This window comes from Trichomycterus rosablanca, chromosome 21 (genome assembly GCF_030014385.1).
Source record: "Trichomycterus rosablanca isolate fTriRos1 chromosome 21, fTriRos1.hap1, whole genome shotgun sequence".
Lineage (NCBI taxonomy): Eukaryota > Metazoa > Chordata > Actinopteri > Siluriformes > Trichomycteridae > Trichomycterus > Trichomycterus rosablanca.
The window spans coordinates 21,980,201-22,001,138 of NC_086008.1; the positions used below are offsets into that span (position 1 = coordinate 21,980,201).

General features: G+C 41.3%; 2 protein-coding genes and 1 long non-coding RNA gene across 3 annotated transcripts in view; 1 reads left to right on the top strand and 2 right to left on the bottom strand.

Moving 5' to 3' along the window:
- LOC134335413 (ankyrin repeat domain-containing protein 13A-like) overlaps positions 1-2,779 on the top strand; it is a 9,038-nt gene extending 6,259 nt beyond the window's left edge. Inside the window, exons 13-15 of the mRNA XM_063017936.1 lie at positions 237-409; positions 501-562; positions 872-2,779. Coding sequence (XP_062874006.1) covers positions 237-409; positions 501-562; positions 872-1,067 — 431 coding nt within the window. The 3' untranslated portion in view covers positions 1,068-2,779. The remainder of the gene's footprint in view (positions 1-236; positions 410-500; positions 563-871) is intronic.
- A 1,793-nt stretch (positions 2,780-4,572) lies between these two features.
- Positions 4,573-6,508, bottom strand: LOC134335602 (uncharacterized). Its single transcript, XR_010015624.1, has 3 exons — positions 6,381-6,508; positions 6,161-6,251; positions 4,573-5,063 (listed from the first exon to the last, which is right to left on the bottom strand). It is a non-coding gene; the product is annotated as an uncharacterized LOC134335602 (long non-coding RNA).
- Positions 6,509-8,131: 1,623 nt separating this feature from the next.
- Positions 8,132-20,268, bottom strand: slc6a4b (solute carrier family 6 member 4b). Its single transcript, XM_063017435.1, has 15 exons — positions 20,166-20,268; positions 18,118-18,252; positions 17,153-17,372; positions 16,840-16,978; positions 16,446-16,580; positions 14,572-14,675; positions 14,227-14,354; positions 13,637-13,749; positions 13,408-13,539; positions 11,616-11,715; positions 11,201-11,301; positions 10,531-10,698; positions 10,163-10,234; positions 9,489-9,537; positions 8,132-8,509 (listed from the first exon to the last, which is right to left on the bottom strand). Exons 1-14 carry the CDS (start codon positions 20,251-20,253, stop codon positions 9,526-9,528), a joined length of 1,647 nt encoding a protein of 548 aa, XP_062873505.1. The 5' UTR covers positions 20,254-20,268; the 3' UTR covers positions 8,132-8,509; positions 9,489-9,525.
- Between the last annotated feature and the right edge of the window lie 670 nt (positions 20,269-20,938).

Consider the following 20,938-nt stretch of genomic DNA (forward strand, 5'->3'; position numbering starts at 1 on the left):
CATGAAGTATGGGGTTTATCTGAGGTTTAATTCATCCCAGAGGTGTTTAGTGTAACCACAGGTCGTCCCCTGACAGGTGCACAAACGTTCTCCAAGACTAACAATAAGGAAAGTAAGAAGAAACGCAGTAGTCACTTAAAAAGGGTTGCCGGATGACCTGAAAACAGCAGGAACAACACTAGCTATAAGTATAAGAGTCTAATGTTTGTAATAGTTTGTAATTCGCTCTTTTGCAGTGGACGACACCCCGTTCCGTGTCTGCCCCTCTGTGTTCACCGTTCCCGCCCAGTACCATCAACGCGGCGGCAGCCGACACACCAGCACACGCCACAATGTCAACAACGACGAGGAGCTGCTGCAGTACGCCATCCACCAGAGCCTGCTGGAGTCCAGCGGCCACGACGGACAGGTCGGTGTCAGAGACGGAGTGTGTTTGGAAAACACTGTGTGTGTGTGTGTGTGTTGTGAACTCATATGAAGTGTGTGTGTGTGTTTGCTAGGAATCATGGGGCAACTCTAATGGGCATTTGTCATGCGGCATGATGAGCAGCCCAAGTGAAGGGTGAGTAATGATATTTTTGTGCATGAGCCTCTGGGAAATTGGCTCTCGCTTTGGTTCGGTGGAGTCCTAGAGCATCAGAAGTGGCTTTGTCACCCATAGCAGGCTGATCTATTTCAACAGCTTTGTTTATTAGTGAACAAAGGCTCCTGTAGACGTTGAGGTTCTTCAAGGCAGATTAATTTTGCCTGCCGACTTGCCCCCTTTGGCTCGCTTCTTTCCACCAGCCAGCAGTGCATACAGAGAGCGTCCGTCACCATGTAACACAGACATGCTTTAACCGTGATGTGAACCTCTCGTTCACCTTTGCAGGAGCGTCCCAGAAGGAGTCCTCGTCGACTTAGGAGACGTCACGCCGACCAGCAGCGTCTCCGCCTCCAGTCCGGATTCTGATCTCCAGCTGGCCCTCAAGCTCTCCAGTCAGGCTCAGGAGGAAGAGGAGAAGAGGCGGAGAGAAGAGGACGAGGAGCTGGAAAAGATTCTGCAGCTCTCGCTCCAGGAGAAATGACCAAGGGTTTACCTGATGTTCCTCAGATCCTTTCATCTGCACTCGACTTCCACTTCCTGTCCTTCGATTAATATATCTGCATATATGGCGTTTAGATAAACAAAAGTTCATTTTGATAGAATTTCCTTAAATAACATGTAATTTATACTGATAAGAAGTTTATTTTTTACTTTATTTTCTTTACCTCTCCTGGAACGATGCTGCTGCTGCTGCGTCTCAGAGAGGAACTCTTAGCTGCTTTCTAACAGAGTGTGTGGAAGTCATTGAAACACCAAACCTGCTGTGTATGTGTTCATGAATGGGTGAAAGTGTGTGTGGTTATGAGAAAATAATCTCAGGGTTCTTTCGGTTCCTCAGACATAGATATGAAAATACTCTGGGAGCTGCTGAACGTCTGCCAATGATAGTTCCAACCTGTTCATCTCAAACACCTGAGTCTTAAACGAGCTTAATTATTGTAGATCCTCAGGTGATAATCTTGTATGAGATTATAGATACCCCTACAGTATTGTTCTATTCAGGAGGAGGCTGTCAGCTTTGTTACATCATAAAGCCACGACAGGACACATCTCTACTCCAGGTTTGTTAGAAGCACCACCATAATCACATACCTGGTTCACACGAGCACCTTCATTCCTGAAGCAATACTGAAACCAACGTGCCTCCTCGTGAAGATCAAGCGAGCTGAAAGATCTAGTGTAGGCGACCACAGACCTTCTCATTTTAACCCACACTTGTCTAAAGTGTTTTTATTAATGTGGTTTAAATGGAGAACGCTTCAACCCAGTTTCAGTAAATACGTTGAAGGTGTTTTGCTTCGGCTTCCTTTTCAAAAGCTGGGAATGATTTTGGCTTCTTCATTCTGAATGTTTCCTGGGCTGGTGGGATTGCAGAGATCTGGGATGCTTATTACTGTTCCTACTTTTTATACTACTTGGTTACTTGGGATGTTTTGTTTCTGTGCCATAAATGTGACAACTTGGTTTGCATTTAAATACTGCTTCACACCTTGTCCACTTCCCCTCATGTATTTATTTTGCTCATCATGTTATTGGTTGTGCCAAAAGTCCAAGAGCTGCTGGCACTGTAATTCCTAAAATGCAGTGTTTCCACAGACCTACTGATAGATTAAAAGCCTGATTGTACATTTTTGCCAGCTAAACACTTTCCTAAATCCACTTTTTGTCGCATAGCTTTTTTAGCATCCCTCTTTCAGTAGTTTAGTTAGCAAGCCACATATGTAGCATTGGTAAACTACACAGATGTGGAGGGAAGTCGACAAGGGTCTTTAAAGAGTACTTAAATGTTCCACCTGTACTGATGTAGCAAAACAACTTTTACACTCCTATAAGCTGCTGTTTATTATCACTGAAGAAACGATTCTGTTCTGCAATGTGATGAGCATCATTTGATAAAATCTACACCCACATGTTGGCACACAGTAGCTTATCTGTGGATGTGTTTGCCAGCAGTGGAAAGGCAGTGTTCCTTTTATTTCTGCTGTTTTCTTGGCTTTTCAAGAATTAATTGCCAAACATGATGATTTTACCACATCAGGGTTTACTGATAACTGATCTCAAAAGCTAATTAAGTGTATAATAAACCGAGAGTATGTGGTGAAATTTAACCATGGTGAAATGCAGATGGCATTTATAAACTAATGTCCAAAGTAATAATGTTTTCACTTAAATAAAAGCACTTTATAAGATTTAGCCTGCACAATTTTGGAGTTTTTCTTCCATTTTTAAATATTAAAAGTACTTTTCACCCAAGAGTAGAAATGAGCAGCGAGTTCTATTGTCTAATGCAAAGCCCATATTTAGTTGGATTTTCTTGGGTAAAATTAATACATTTTTAGAAGATACATCCTTGTAGATAAATTAAGTTAAATTCTGCAAAGAAATAATAACAGTTTGTTAAAATGTGCAGAATATTTTATTTCAATCTACAACACATGTACATGTCACCCAGTGACCTACAGGTGGCGGTAGTGTAACACACCTGCACTGCTCCTCTCCAGATCGCGTTCATACCAGCATCAGCACCACATCAGATTTATGACTATTTAACCATCCTTTCCTGCACTGCCACAGAATTTGATGTGCATCTCTTAATCCAATTTACTGACATAAAGCACAAAGGTATTCCTACGCTGAGTAGGAGGGTAAATGTCTGGAACACAGACATGTAGATCTGATTAGCCATCATGTGCATTACACATGGTACTCACAGATGCCATGAATGAATGGAAAGCTTAAATAATCAGATTTTAGAAAGAGAATGTACATATTGATTAATGTTTAGCCGTGAGAGCCTGATCAGCAGTAAACTGCACAAACTCTTCTCTAAAAAACTCAGGTAGCTGGATAAACTGAGGTAAATCCATCAATATTATCTACAAAACAAACTGTTTGGGTTCTAGGTCCAAATAAATACAGAAAAATAAGTCACAGGAACGACGGGGGAAGTAAAGAAAACAGACAAGAAGCCCTGGTATAGCAAATGACAAGGAAACATGTCACAGGAAGAAGCAATGGGTCTCTGAGCAAATGTCAGAGAACAAGAGCAAGTAATTAAAGGGTTTAGTGGAGGAAAAGGTGCATGGATACATGAGTTAGGGCACAAGAAGAGCAAGCAAACTAAAGTTCAGGAGCAAGAAGGACAAAAACAACAGAGACAAGTGTTGGAGTACAGGAAGGAGAAGAAAACAAGGGTTTGGGGAGAAAGGGCTGGGAAACAGGTTAAAATGCAATAAAATCAAGTTTTACAAGTTCACAAGAAAACCAGTCATGGAAACAAGGGTTGAGAATCTAGAAGAGGGCTAAAAGACCCGGCTACAGAACAGAGACAATGGCAAGTAAGTAGGTAAAAGGGGAAAGGTGACGAAATTAGGGGGTTGACAAATGAAAGCAAAAAACAAAGCTAGACGATTAAAAATTAAACCTTCAGTACATTAAATATAACCAGATAAAAGGACAGACACTAAAAACAAAACCTTTATTGCTGGCTATATAAAATATATTGTTTTTATTCTGAACGTGTGGGCCCACCAGTATAGCAGCCACAAATCCAGCTCAGGAGTGAATGACCGAGTGTGAGATGTTAAATCACATTAAGACATGATTTATTGAGGAACGAGTTGGGAAGCGCTCCATGTGTTTACTCTGTTGTCATGGCTGTGGATTAACACAATCCTCTCTACCCTCCATTCTGCTGCTTTAATGAGAGCTGGGTGAAGAGTGAAGAGGCTCTTAATGCAGCACTAATGCCGAGCACCTCACCAAGAACAACCCGGAGAACAGGAAATGAAACTGTTTACTTAACCCTTAATTACACATCCAGCAGAGACGATGCTCAAGCCTTTCTGAACTGGGGGTGATGATCACACGTCCGTCTCCACACTTACACCTGCTAACATAAGACTCCCGGAGCACTGGATCGAGAGAGGGGTTTTCTTTTTATTTTTATTTATCAGTAATAAAAACGGATAAAACTTCATTCTGACATGGAATTTCACAATCAACAAATAAATAAATAAATAAATAAATACAATCAAAGTGCAGGTGTAGAAATTAATACAGCAGCTTTAAAACTAATTAAATTCATTCAGTACTACATGTTCATTGTTTGGTTTTGAATACAGGTGTACAGGTAGTTTTAACATAATTATTACTAATAATAAGTACATAAATAAACATTTAGTATATATTACTAAATTTCTGACAAGACATTCATTTACTGTTCAGCTCACGTTGGTTGTGCACATGTGGAAGTGCAGACTACACTTCTGTAACCTTAATAATCAGAATCATTTATTCAGTCGAGGTGCATCTGGAGGAAATTCTGTAGATCAGATGTGTCGTCCATCTGAAGCTCTACACCCGTCCCACATCCCAGATCTTCTGATTCAGTCACCATTAGGGCCACTACAGTAAACTAGAACTAAAACTACTAAAATAAAATGTAAAAAAACATAAAATAAACCCAAACAAAAGTCTGTAAAGCAAACAAATTAAAATAGAAAACACACACAGTGGGAAATATTTAGGGTTTATTATGTTTTACATCAACCAAAAGCATTAAAAATTTAATCTAAATTACAAAGAATTAAAGATTGTAATCTGTGTTTAATTGTTCGACTCCTGTGGCTTATAAAATCTGATTGAAATGCTTCACCAAACCAACTGAGCTGTGACAACTGTGACAAACATCTAATCATTAGGCTAAAGGATGTTGGAGCTAGGAATCGAGGTGCATCAGCCTAGAGGTTAAGGTACTGGACTAGTAATCAGAAGGTCACTAGTTCAAGCCCCACCACTGCCAGGTTGCCACTGTTGGGCCCTTGAGCAAAGCCCTTAACCCTCAATTGCTTGTATTGTAAAACGCTTGGGATAAAAGCCTCTGCTTAATGATGAAAATGTAATTCAGCTTTGGGGTGTTTTGGGGTGTTTTGGGGTGCACCCTTGGTGGTGAAAGTAAAAGCAAAACCCCCCTGGTTGGACATTTATGTACTGCTCAGTAAAAGTAATTAGCTGTAGGTGATAAGTATTGCATTACATTTCATTACATTTATTGTTGTGTCCATATTGGGCGGCACGGTGGCTAAGTGGGTAGCACTGTCGCCTCACAGCAGGAAGGTCCTGGGTTCCATCCCCAGGTGGGGCGGTCCAGGTCCTTACTGTACGGAGTTTGCATGTTCTTCCCGTGTCTGTGTGGGTTTCCTCCGGGTGCTCCGGTTTCCTCCCACAGTCCAAAAACATGCAGCCAGGCTAATTGGAGACATTGAACTGTCCTATAGGTACCCGGCCGCTAGGAAGCATAAACCGCACCAACTAGTGCCGGTCCCAAGCCCGGATAAATAGGGAGGGTCGTGTCAGGAAGGGCATCCGGCGTAAAAACTGTGCCAGATCAATGATGCGGATCAGCTGAGGAAATAGAGGGAAATACTGTAGATTGTTGTGTCCATATTAAAATGTCAACAACATGAATAAAACTTCAGCGCATGCGCACTTCCACCACGGGGATCTGACGTAATAATGAGGGACCCTGACGTTAAAGCATCCTGAATATTAAATAATAAAATAAATAATTACCTTCATCATCGTGATCTCAGCGGTTTATACACACACACCGCCATGATGAGCACAGCCAGCAGGAGAACCGCTAACACACTAAAGAACAAAACTGAGGAGAAATAAACAGTTAATCCTGAACAGCGTCACTCTCCATCATCACGTGATCATTCACCCTGCATTAGCATCACTGCTAACAACTGCTAATTGTTAAAATCATCAATATTAAAGCATTTCTTACCTAAGTTTTGATTTTGAAACACTGCGTAAGGTCTTTCATCTGCCTTCACCTCCCAAAAACTAAGTGTTATGAATAAAAGAGAAGAATAAACACGGAGAAGAGACATAACTGCGGTTATACAGCAGGTTCAATCTGTACGGCTACTATACTACATACTAGCGTACTATGTAGTATGTCAGAATAGCAGCACTACTAGAGTACGTGTACTGTTTAAATATACTATTTAGTAGGCTAGTATGAGTAACAGGACCGTATTTTATCAGGTCCTAGTGCTGGTAGGGTTTAAATTTCAACAAATCTTCATCCTGGTCATGGTCCCGTTGAGTACCTACCCAAAACATCCAGCACAAGGCATATATAGACCATACACACAATGTCAGACCAAAAAGACGTAGGTTTAAGTGATTGTTACAATGGACTGAACTGAGCTCTGAAGTATCTATCTATCTGTCTGTCTGTCTGTCTGTCTGTCTGTCTGTCTGTCTGTCTGTCCATTCATCCATCCATCCATCACTATTGTGGAAGCCCAGATTTATCAAATCATACTGTATGTCATGACATTTAATTGTTTGTTTATTGTTTATTAGGATTTTAACGTCATGTTTTACACTTTTGGTTACATTCATGACAGGAACGGTAGTTACTCAATTTAGTATCTCCAATTCGCCTCACTTGCACGTCTTTGGACTGTGGGAGGAAATTGGAGCACCCGGAGTAAACCCACGCAGACACGAGGAGAACATGCAAACTCCACACAGAAAGGACCCGGACCACCCCACCTGGGGATCGAACCCAGGACCTTCTTGCTGTGAGGCGACAGTGCATTTAATTGAAACAGTCATTTTTGGGTGTAATGTATTATTAGAAATTGCCCCGTAGTACCAAAGCTTTAAAAATCTGTGTTTTGGCTCAAACCATTTGCCATAAAGCAGAATATTTCAATGAAGAATTATATAACTTTGTATTAAGCAGAGGAAAACTATTTTCTAGAGACTGTCCTGTCCTGATCGTTACAGAAACAGTAACGTCTGTGTTACCAGTATTTTACAATCCTTATTAAAAGTCTTGGCATTTAAAATGAGCTAAATATGACATTTCCAGTTTAAGTTTCTCATTGCTGAAAGCTGGCACCATGCAGGCAAACCCTGATTTGTTTATAAAGCAAAATGACAATATTTAATCGGTCTGGTACATAGTTCTGATTTTAAATTGAGCAGTCGAAACAGTTGTAAACACTGTGTTACAAGCACAAACTGATCTTAAAATCTTGTGTGTAACAGCAGTTTTCTCATTTGCTGCATTGCTGTTATTCATGTTCACCCACCTATTCATTGTGTTCCTCAATAGAAAGTGCATTGAGCTCTCGTTCTTCTTTGTGTTCTCCTCACTCTCAGACCCATCAATGCTGCTCAGGTCTTTGATCCATTGGCGAAGTGCTGAATTGGAATTAGCATCGTCTCTTTCATATTTCTGACCCTCATACCTCTGTTTCAGAGCCACGCTGATTCGGCCTGGTGTGGTCTTTAATAAAACATCTCATTTAAATGCTTGACACAATGGCGTTCTCTGATCCTGAATGCTTTTTGCAATGCTAATCAAGACGGTAATTAAAAACCAGCATAAATTGGTGTCTGCTTTCAAGAATGAGAGCTTACAGACCAGTGGGTCGTCTCAGAATGTAACCGATAAAGCATGTTCATGACTCAATCATGTGATTGTCCGTATACATATATATTAATCAATGACTTTTATTATTACTCAGATTTACACATTTCCATCAAAACTTACAATAACGATAATGTTACCACAAACAACACACGTCTCACTGGAATGTAACATCCATAGCACTTAGAATTCAAATTTGTTAGGTTCCTTTTTTACACATGAAGATTTGGCTCTGGATCAGGATCAGCTCCGCATCCCAGTCTTGTTTTCGACACGTCCCCGTCAACTTTCCTTCACCATTTTGATTGGCTGAATCCTGCTGGCATCATAACGGTTGTTTCATGACTCGGACAGCTTAAGTAATAAATGTTAGATGAGGGACTGAAGGCCTGAGGACTGGTGTCAAAATCAGGAGCGTCAGGAGAGGAATCTACCCAGAAGGAATTGATCTTCAAATCTGTGATCTTCAAAATAGGAAACACATGGCAGATGAAGCTGTTAATAAATGTAAACTGGATCAATGAAGAACGTTATACTGAATAGAACATTAATACTTTAAAGGGAACGTCAGTAATTTTTAATAATATAAAAAGCTTTTTGGTTTTAGGTGGAATCAAACTGTGCCCATTTCTAGAGCGTTCCCTTTAAAGCTATGCTCAAAATACACATGCGGTCATGCATTCATGCACTCAGAGATGATTGGCATGCAATGGAACACCTCTTTCTGCTAACTGGATGTTTTTCCACTTCCCTGACTGATGTTTTAGGTCTAATAGTTTGAACAACATATAAAAGAAACACTTTGATCTACACAAGTGGGTTAACTGTGTGTCATGTGGTATATCAGCCCCTTTTTGTCATCCTTTATATTCACATTAAGGCTACAGAAAAGTAAGGAAGGAAGTAGAGCAGTATATAAACCAAGGATAGTGGAGATAGTAAATTTTAAAATAATGAAATCTATAATTATATGATTTAAACAGTGGTTAGGATTAATGAAGCACTATTATCATTCTAATATGGTAAATAAAGTAATTTTCTGAAAGAAAAGAGTAGGCTAAGCTATCGGCTTCTGTACAGTTTTAATGACTACTATGTTGTTAAATTACAAACTAACTAAATTGCAAACTAACTAAATTGCAAACTAACTAAATGGTAATTTGACATGCCTGTACAATGTTTAAATCTTCAAGAACATGGTCGCAATAGCATTGCTTTGGTTTTCCAGGTTAAATTCTATCAAACAACCTGAAAAGTCAACTAGGTCTCATTCAAATCATTATTGAAATGCAGGGAATTAATCTGAATTGTCTTTATAAGAGGTTTAATCCGAGACACACCGATAATACAAGATCATACAACGATTAAACACAGATCAGTGACGATGAGCAGAAACTCTCACAACACACGACATGAGTAAAAGTGACTTGGTCCCGCTCTCACCATGAGGTATTCATCATTTGCATTAACTTCCCTTTTGTCATGTCACTGTCTACCTTAATGATGAAAAAATAGGACTAAATGTTATACAAGAAATCAAACATCAACTACAAATACTCTTATTTCATATCATTACGTCTTATTACACGTTCTGCTTTGAAACATATTGCACAGCATGGTGTGTTGAGCAAAAAGAGCAATACGTAGCATGTTTAAAATGTTATAATTAAGCGTACACCTTATTTAGATTTGTTATTATAAAATATAGATCTGATAACATGTAATTCAATCAAAACCAGAACTTCATTCATTCATGTTGATAAAGTTAATAAATCGACATGAAATCACAGCTATCTGCTTTCATTTAAACCTGCCCGAACATTCAACATACTAAACATCTTTCCTTCTACACATTATAAAACTTTTTTTAAGTTCCTTTAACCATCATACAGGGAAACCAGTGGCTTACAAATTTGATGATTCTAAAATTGTGGCGCTGGCTATTCACCCCTATTGGAACAACAATTCTTATTATATCAGCAGCTTAAATGTTCACCAAATTATGCTACTTATTGCTTCTCTGTGTGTGTGTGTGTGTGTGTGTGTGTGTGTGTGTGTACATGCTTGGACTTGACTTGCAGGGGGGGTATAAAGATATTTGGGGTAGATTAAGGTACCGGAGTCAGCACCAGCGTATCTGTGTGGATGTTGGGATGTTTCCGCTCCGGTCTCAGACAAACAGCCAGACGCTAAAAAGACAAAAGAAAGAGGTCAGAGTTCACCTGGATTTAATAAATCTATCAGGCAAATATAAAAATACTCATCTAATCTGATCTGGATGATTTATAATGGTTCTCTATAATAGCTGAGTGTCGTGACTACATATGACTTTCTTTAACTGTTTTATCTGGAAGTGGCTCTGGAGATAAACAATGATTTTTATTTTTCAGCTTCGACATTGTACAGCATCTAACCAACATGATGCTTCTTCTTTAAATAGTTCTTTTGATGAGCTGTGCAGTGTGATGTTGGGTAATAAAAAGACCTGTTTGAGCGAGCCCGGCGTCCACACCAGCTTGTACACCATGTAGACGGGGATGCAGATAAAGGACGAAGCTCCGATGATATAACCCACCGTGACGCTCCAGTCAGGAAACCGATATTCGAACATCTGTAGTGGTGAAGCGTTCAGCAGGGAGCTGACGACGATGTACTGCACAACAAAACACACCCAGTGTGAGTCCCAGAGTAGGAACGTCCGGCCCCAGCAATACAGTACTACCCACCAAACCACCGTGCCGCTGTAAGAGTGATCATTATTTTTCTTAATTGTTTTATCCAAAAGTAAATCAAAACTAGTTTAGGCCTCATCTGCTCTCTAAACCTAAACCCATGAAGGTTCTTTGTGTGATAACCTTCAATATTTTTGCACCCCTGAGCACCTGGGGTAACAACAGAGACGCAGTTTATCATACCTGAGAGGGAATAAAACAGAAATATGAGAGAAAATCTGTGGGATGATGAACGTCCGTCAGGCTGCATTTTAAACTGAATTTAAAGCTGAAACGTCTTTAGTGCAGAAGGGAAGAAACATTGTGGATATTTTACCTTTTTAAATGAGAAAATAATGCATTTTTGACCTTCTGGACCCAATAAACCTGAAGGGTTCTGGCTTGTCTTATGGGTTTTATGTGGGGAAATGTGAGGAAACTCACCGCGAGGAACGCCGGACTGATGGCCACCCAGCAGAACCTCCAGAAGAACCCGGGTGTGTAACCCAGCATGGCTTTGACATCACTGCTGAATCTGTTGACGCCTGAGAGAAAAAAATGTTGATTTATGGTTATAGAATATAAAATATATAAAATATATGCAGCATTTTAGATGATTCGTAGAATGTCTTTAACTTTATAAAGCTTCCACCTCCTATACCAAAGATGTGGTCCAAGAGCCACCAAAAACAAAGGCTGCTAAAACCTGGGTGTCACTGTCCACAGTCAAGCGAGCTCTACGTGACATTTACTGGATTATTAAGTGAGCTTCATGGTCTACATTTCTACCGAGCGATCAGATTTCTATTTCTACTACTGGCTTGTGTATCATCAAAACTGGATCCAGAACTGTTCTTACCATAGAACCAGGAGACTGCAGTGGCCTCCAGAAACACCACTGCAATTATGGGGAAACCAACTCCGTACTCCTCCAGTAGTTTTACAACATACGCGCCTCCCTGTGGGGAAAAAACCTTAAGTTAATGGTGGGTCATGATAAAATTACTCTGGTGTTATATTCTTCAATGTTTCTCCACTCGTTTAACAGCCTTTATGGGAAACAATATGGATTAAAAATAAAATGAATTTAATTTACTCATCTCACTGTGGAGAAACGTCTTTAAGCAGCACAGCAATCAGATTTTCTCTTAGTAATTGTTTAATTCCAGTAAGAAATCTCACAGCACTTATACCAACCGATTGTGCTTTAGTCAATCCTTTGGTATAAGCCCCAATACCCAAATACCCCAGTACCCCAGTACCCCAGTACCACTCACTGTCTCACTGTCTCACTGTCTTAGTAACACCTTAGACAAGGTGCCAGTCCATCGCAGGGCACACACACACACACACACACACACAATGTCTTCAATTAACCTGACTGCATGTTTTTGGACTGTGGAAGGAAACCCACACAGACACGGGGAGAACATGCAAACTCCGCACAGAAAGGACCCGGACCGCCCTGCCTGGGGATCAAACCCAGGACCTTCTTGCTGTGAGGCGACAGTGCTACCCACCGAGCCACCGTGCCACCCTCCCAAATACCAGAGAAACCAAAAACAAACCATGAGAAATGAACAGAACGATTTGGATGATTGATGTTGTTCTTCTGCTGTACATTAAACCGCATTAAAACTGCATTGTTGCACTTCATGAGGCTGAACTTCTTTTATAAACTGGACATGAAAACTAACACTAACATTCAGTTTTAGTGGGTTAAAACTCATTTATATAGTTTATAAAATCCAGACTGGACAGTTTGATAAAAGCGCTAAAAGCTGTAATTGGCATCTTCTCCATTCATGTATTATTCATTCACCTGAATAACTGAATGTTGGGCAGTTGTAGCTCAGCGGTTAAAGTTCAGGACTAGTACAACACTGCCAGGTTTCCACTGTTGGGCCCTTGAGCAAGGCCCTCAAGCCTCAATTGCTTAGCCAATGTACTGTCTCAGTATCAGAAGACCCTTTGAATAAAAAGTGTCTGATAAATGCCGGGGTGGCACAGTGGCTCGGTGGGTAGCACTGTCGCCTCACAGCAAGAAGGTCCTGGGTTCGATCCCCAGGCGGGCCGGTCTGGGTCCTTTCTGTGTGGAGTTTGCATGTTTTCCCCGTGTCTGCATGGGTTTCCTCCCACAGTTCAAAAACATGCAGTCAGGTTGATTGGAGACACTGAATTGCCCTATAGGTGTGTGTATGTGTCTGCCCTGTGGTGGACTGGCACCATGTCCAGTGTGTAGCTGTGTGCCTTGCGCCCATGGAGAGGCTGGGATGGGCTCCAGCACCCCCCGTGGCGACCCTAATTGGATAAGCGGTTGAGACAGTGAGTGAGTGATAAATGCCGAAAATGTTAACGTGAAATGAATGTCTGTCTGTGATTGGATGATTGTGTCACAATGCTTTCCATCAAGTAGGTGCTCGGTGGCACAGAGGTCAGTTGCAAACTGACCGGTTGGGAGGGTAAGATTGGCTACATCTGGGCATCAATGAATACTTTCCATGAATCGTGGTATAAGTGAGTGTATTATTGTTTGATGCTTTGCGATGGATTGGCGCAATAAACACGGGTGACCCCACATCCACCACAACCCTGACCAGGATTAAACCTTTAGCGAAAATGAATGAATGAAGTGAATATATGTGACTTACTTTCGTAAGAGTGCTTAAAGATCCCAGGAAGCAAACGGCTACCAGCCCCAGCACGAACACCTCTCTTCTGTGGGACAGGAAGTTGGGGTACTCGTCCATTACCGCAGTAATGATGGCTTCCAGTCCTCCGAACTGGACACACATGCAAACAATGACTGACATTATTTTATATACGACAAACAGGTCTGAATTACTGTGTGTGTGTGTGTGTGTGTGTGTGTGTACACACCGTGCTGTCCAAACCCAGCGTGATCATCATGGCGAAGAACATGATGGCAAAAAATGTGGAGCCCATCATGTTAGCAATGGCTTCTGGGTAGGTGATGAACAGCAGGCTCGGACCTTAAAAGAGTGAACAGTGTTATATATAACTGTGCTATTGATTTATTACATCCTGGTGATGTAAAATGCTCGTTTCTGATTGGCTGGCAGATATCGTGCATTAGTTTCTTATACAAAGGGACGCCGCTATAGTAGCTCACCATGATGGAGTTCAGGGTTCATGAGACTTCTGGTCATTTCTACTTCCCATGGACATTCAAGACACCCATGCTGGCCAGGGAGGGCCGCAGTCTACTGTACAACATGTGCTTCTTTTCACTGGACAGTCATGGATTCTTACAAAGAGCTTTAAGAGGTATGATCTGTACACAATATAGCTCTGTATAGGAACCCAACACTGGCGACTGGCCATGTGTCAAAGTGGTACATGATGGTCAACAGCTCTCCATGGCAGTGGAGTTACGATTGTGGACTGGAAATGACCGGACTGGGAGAATAAAGGGAGAATTCAGGTCAAAGAGGTTCTCGGTTCCTTACCTTTGTTCCTGGCTACATCCTCCACGTTGACGTGTCTCTGTTCAGCCATGTAGCCCAGCACAGTGAAAATCACAAAACCAGACATGAAGCTGGTAATGCAGTTCACCATACTGGTCACGAGGGCGTCTCTGTGGGAGAAAGGCACCGAAACAGAGAGGAAGATGAACATGTTGGACATTCCAGACATCCCTGCTATAAGAACCTCCACTCCTTTGGGAGGCTCATTTGAGGAGGTTTTAGGACCGTGTCTGACTCCCTACATTCATATATTAACAATATACAGGACGTACTTATATAAAACCTGACTTACAATGATGGAGTGAAGGTGTTTGTGTTTTCTCGTACCTGTAGCAGTTGTTGTCGAATGAGTTGTAGCTGGACAGCGCCAGAAGAACACCAAACCCAGGACCCAGCGAGAAGAAGATCTGAGCCGCCGCATCCACCCAAACCTGGTGAAATAAAGTGAAGTTTAAATCATCAACGTCCTCCAAAATACTAAAGCTGTAGCTCATCAAGGGTACATTTTAATACACACTGAGCCAGAAAAGCAGGAGCACTGGCACGCTGAAATGACATTGTTTACACACAGGAAACTAAACAAGGTGTCCAAAAGTATGTAGACACCCCTCCTAATTATTAAGCTCAGAAAGCATACAGCTACCAGCCCCAGCACAAACACCTCTCTTATATGGGACGGGAAGTTGTGATACTCGTCCATTACCACAGCAATACCTCCAAACTGGACACACTATGTTTCCAAAAGTATGTGGACACCTCTCCTAATTATTAAGCTCAGAAAGCATAAAGCTACCAGGCCCAGCTCAAACACCTCCTTTATAGGACAGGAACTTAGGTCCATTACCACAGTAATGATGGCTTCCAGTCCTCCAAACTGGACACACTATGTTTCCGAAAGTATTCGGACAACTTTCATAATTATTACAGTTTGGGGAAGGCCCTTTCCTGTTCCAGAATGACTGTGCCCCTGTGTACAAAGGATGTTTGATGAGGATGGTGTGCAGCGACTCCAGTTGTCTACACAGATTCAATCTGGACCTCAACCCCATAAAACACCTTTGGGACGATTTGGAACATCGACTGTGAGCCTGGTTTTCTCATCTTGATGACTTTATTCTAATATGCACCTCATATGCACCTCTTTGCACTGTGGTCCAGTTTATAGCTGATCATTTAAAATCTATACCAGACTTATGATGTATACCGAAATGACATCTCCAAATCTACCCACAGGCCCTGTTGTTGTAGTGTGTTGTTGTAGTGTGTTGTTGTAGTGTGTTGTTGTAGTGTGTTGTTGCAGTGTGTTGTTTGTATAATGTGAATCTAACAGTGTGTACTATTACTATCTATCTATTTATCTAATGCCCATGGTTTTATGGTCAGATGTACATACATTTGGCCATACAGTGTATACGATGTAAAGAGTGTAGGATTACCACTGAAACTTGTGTGTGTGTGTGTGTGTGTGTGTGTGTGTGTGTTGATAGTCTCAGAAACCAGCTTATAATTAGAATGTGTGTGATTAATGAGCATGTTAATAGATGAGTGAACCAATTCAGCATCTGATTAGCGCTGCGCTATATTTATTTCATGCATCCCGGATCGAACCTGCAGCTTTCAGCGCAACATCTGATAACGTTCGTTTCACCTGAACACAATCGATGGTTATTTTATTTCTCTCATAATTGACCACGGCTTCGTAACTCTAGCACTAATAGAATCTGTTTGAACAGGATTTTTTTGATACTTAAGGTGGTTTTGGACTGTGTGAATTACCCATAATTCAATTTGAGGAAATATCAATTGTATAAACTACTTCTGTGTGGTGTGAGTGACGCTGACGAATGTATGTAAGGCTGGAAAACAAACCCAGCGCAGGTATGTAGGGGCAAAGAGAAATAGGAGGTCGGTGCTACTCGCTTACAAATTCATCCACTTAGTTGACTTAACAGCTTTCTAGTCAGAGCACTAACAAAAAGCCAAACTAGCTCTGCTTTAGCAGGATTTGTACTAAACTCTTGCTATGACAGACCGGAGATAAACACACTCAACCTGTAGATGAAAACAATGCTGCATCATGAGTTGCGTTCTGACACATTTTGCAATGCAACAACATGTGATATCGAACAACAAATCTTCATCCTGACCACGTTTGAGAACTGGCACATAGCTGTAATCTATAGTGTTTGTGTAGGACTCACGGTCGTATCCTTAAGTTTCTCCCATTTGGGCTGAAGATAAAAGACCACGCCTCTCCAGGCTCCGGGTAACGTCGCGCCACGGATTAATAGGATCAGCAGCACGGCATAGGGAAGAGTCGCCGTAACCCAAACCACCTGATCCAGAGATACACAGAAACACGTGAACGAAAATATAGACCACTGAAGCTGCTCTGTACAGTATTTAAGGGTCCAAACACCACGTTGTTTGTTTCTAGTTTGTTTACAAATGTAAGGAATAGAAACTCTGATTTGGAAGGATGGTGGAGATTCTTGCTGCCATGAGTAAGGTGCACCACATTGACCAGGTCCTTTGGTAACAGAATTGCACGTTGGTGCTTGGACCCCTCGTTATTGGCGCTTGTCACTGGCGTACCTTGCCCGATGATTTGACTCCTTTCCACAAGCTGAAGTAGACGACAGTGAAGATGAGGAAGAGGCAGAGCATGAGCTGCCAACGGATCGAACCCAGGCTCCCCAAACCGTCCGACTCGTGCAACTGTAAAACGTTTCTCCTGCATACACAACCAGTGCACACCTACATTAACACCTTCATACAGTCATTATTCACTCCTTCATTCCTTTTTCCAGACTTTCTGCTTTACTATACAGACGTTTGATTTGCATACATCCAGCTTTTCTCTGCGTAGTCTGTTTTTTTTTTTTCATTTCCACTTACATGCACTTACGTATAAAACTCCTCGGCGGGGGAGCGGGAGTAGTTGGTCCACGTCACGTTGTCCTTGCCGAAGTAATTTGTGCAGTTTTCCGTGTTCCACTCGTTGTCGCAGTTCGTCCACGGCAGGGTGCTGCTGAACGACGAGTAGAAGTAGAACAGCGCCCACGCGATGATGGTGTTGTAGTAGAAGGACACGTACAGCGCTATGATGCATATTGCAAAACCGATGCCTGAGGAGAGCAATGAGGAACAAGGAGTAAAGACACAATTTGTCTCCATGAGGTATTTTTGGGATAATTCTAGCAGTATTTATAAGGGATTCACAAAGTATAGGAACTGCTGGCCCTCAGGAGGACTTCTCGATGCTCCTGTCTATGGACGAACCTGCCTATACTCCTGACTATTGGATTACCTTGCATGGCATTGTAGGCTACTGCTGGGAAAAACAGCTTCGTACTTGGCAGAAGATCACACAAAAATAGAAGTCCAGAAGACATAAGTTCTCAGGAGTCTTCAAATCACTTCCTCAGGATGTAACTTCAACACCTTACTCAAGTCTCCTGTTTTCCTTTATTTGCATCTTCTATGCCACTGCAGGATGGATGATCATTTAGTGCCCCTGTTTCCTGTTGGATGGACATGTCTGGTAGTCTTGGTTACTTTGGGACGTCCCACCTTGTCCCAGGTTACTGCTGGAGGAATCTGCCTGGTACTTCTTGCTCTTGTTGGTTAAACCATTTTGGTACCCACAGCTCTTGTTTGACAAACTTAACTTGAACTAATATTTCTTTATTCAGGAAGGTACTGCAATGCCTAGCCATGCAACAAGGCCCCAAGCAACAAGTGTTCCCAGGTTATAGTGTTCCCACGAGGCTACAGGGATGAGGAGCACAAATGAGAGCCACAGTTTCCCATTTGTAGACTGATTTACCCTCAGTAAAGTTACACTAAAGAAAAATGAATAGTGGACGTTACCTTTGAAAATAGGGCAGATGTGCTTCCATATGGAGATGGCTCCAGTCCTGTGGAACTGACCCAGTGCAAGCTCCATGTAGAAAAGTGGGATGCCACCAAATACAGCCATGAGCACGTAGGGGATGAGGAAGGCACCTAAAAGACAGGGTGAGGAAGGTGAAAAATGATACCAACACCTAGTCCACAACTATCATTACCCTGCCAAAATGATGTAAATCAACAAAGATCTCCAGGTGGTTGCTTACCTTTTGGCTCGACCACCAGTTGCAACAAGCTCCTGCCTGCCTGTTTAAACCTGGCTCGTCATCTCGAGCTCTCTCCTAAGTGGGCATGATCTGTGATGCCAGGCTTTGCAGAAAAGTGCGGAAGCAGCCCGGGCACATGATCAGCACCTCAGACAGTGATACCAATTTAAGCTGGACGGCTTCTGAAGCGTAGACCACGGCAGAGAAAACTTACCCAGCGCAGAGGGTGGCTGATCAAATTGAGAACATGATGCCAGTAAGGCGATGGTGTCTAACATTTCCTTTTTCAGTCCCAGAAGATGCCAACCTCGCGCTCTTAGCCAAAAAAATCCACCACTACCACTGTCTACCCTCTCGAAAAGCACTTTACACTGAGCTGAATCCTAACTGGAGCTACACGTGCTCCGTGGATCAGTTTACACTCGTTTTCAGCACGTACAGACACTCATGACTTTGGTTTGGAGGAACCTCTGTGGCCTGCACAGAGACTTGACCTCAACCCCCTCTAAGCAACACCTTTGGGATGAATCGGAAAGTCAATTTCAAGCTACTACCTGATTCTCGTTTTACTAAACAGCACATTTTAGGAGAAAAGCACAGAAAATAATGTCTTACAGGGTACCTTGATTATTTATGTTGAAAGATGCTTAGCAGGTGTATAAATGACAAACCTTCAGGGGTTCCAACACAACAACCGAAACCTCACTACTATATAAATGAGATCTATTTTAACAAATCAAGTGTGATAAAGAATAAAACTACAGATTTAATTAAACACTAATCAAATGTACAAATGCAAATATTTTGTTTCTTACATTTCCGTAATTAAATTACTACAAATTAAGTAACAAATCATTATTTACACTGTAGTGTTTATCAAGTCTCATTATCTGCGTTCACACAGTTTAAAGCTGTTCAATGATAAGATCTGAAATATTAAGATCAATAAATATAAAACTGGATTTTAGACGATTATAAAACAGTCCACACTGGTTTCTTTTCATATAAAAACACTTCTACACGTCAAGTTTTAAATAAAGTCTTTTAAAATTTAACAATAAAAAATAAAATAATAATAATCACCATATAAATAAGAAATATTAATTCATATATTAACTATTATATTAATTATATTATTCTAACGACACTTTTTAATAAAAAAAAATTCTGCAATAAAAAAGCTTACAGTCAGTGTGAAAATAAGAATTCTAAACTTATTAATTTCTGTTTTTTGTCCCACTGTTATTTTAGATCTTATTAGTTACTAGAGAAGATTTATTATTTTATTCTTGCTTTGCTTATTGATATGAAATAAGTCCCGTGTGAAGGTTTCAACTTAAATATGACATTTCTGCAAATATTTTAATAATTTCTGCTGATCTGCTAAATGTAACAAAAAGTTTATTTTATTGTTGATTTTAAATACGTCAAATTCAGTAAATAAAGAATAACTGTATATGAAATACCCCAAAGTGTCCAAGACGTTGTGCATATGAGCTTTTTATAAGCAGTTTTAATACATTTATATTATTTATGTCATTATGTAAGAATTACTTCGGATATTGCACAACTTTTGGGGTGGAAACCTTGTAAAAACTAATTTTAACTGCACCACTTTTCATCTCATTTACCTATTAAACAGAATTTTGTATTTTCTTAACTTTTTTTTCTTTTGCCTTGTTTTTTAATTTTTTATTCCACTTCCCCACTCTAAAACTCACTCGATTTAATCTCATTATTAATAATAATGTTTAAAAAGGAAACACAAACAAACAATAAAAGAATGTTGGTTCGAATCCCCACCTCCTCCGTTCTGATAGCAGATGTAGGGGAAGCGCCAGACGTTCCCCAGATCCACAGCAAACCCGATCACCGACAGCAGAAAGTCCATCTTCTTGCCCCACCTGTCGCGCGACTCTGTCTGCAGGATGACGGGCACCGGGACCGGACCCGGGTTCGGGTTCGGGTTCAGTCCGTATCCGGGCGGCGGCGCGAGCTGCGGGTGATGGTGCATGTCGGTCTGATCAAAGTTCCTGATGCTTTAATGAAAGTTGGAGCACGAGCGGCGCGCGCGGTGCAGTTTCAGGTGCGGCTCAGGCGCGCGCTGGGGAGCAGATACATGCTGAGCTCGGAGCGCGTGAGGTGCAAAAATACTCCAGGCTGGATTGAAGCGCAGCACTCGCATACATGCACGCGCACGCGCACACACACACGTGCACGCACGTAGCCCTCCCACCTGAGCGCGCGGGATGAGAGTAAGGTATACAGGCGCAAATTACAGTACAACAGTTGTAGTCTAGTGATGAAGGTACTGGTCTAGTAATCAAAAGGTTGCTGGTTTAAGCCCCACTACTGCCAGGTCACCACTGTTGGTCCTTAACCCTCAGTTGCTTACACTGTCACAGTACTTTGGATAAAAGCGTCTGCTTAATGCCGAAAATGTAAATGTACTGGTTTTTTTTTTTACTGTCAGTATGTTTGTTTGTTTGTTTGTTTATTAGGATTTTTCTTTTGTATATTAGGGTTAGTCTTGTGTTACACACTTTGGTTCCATTCATGACAGATACGTTCAGTGT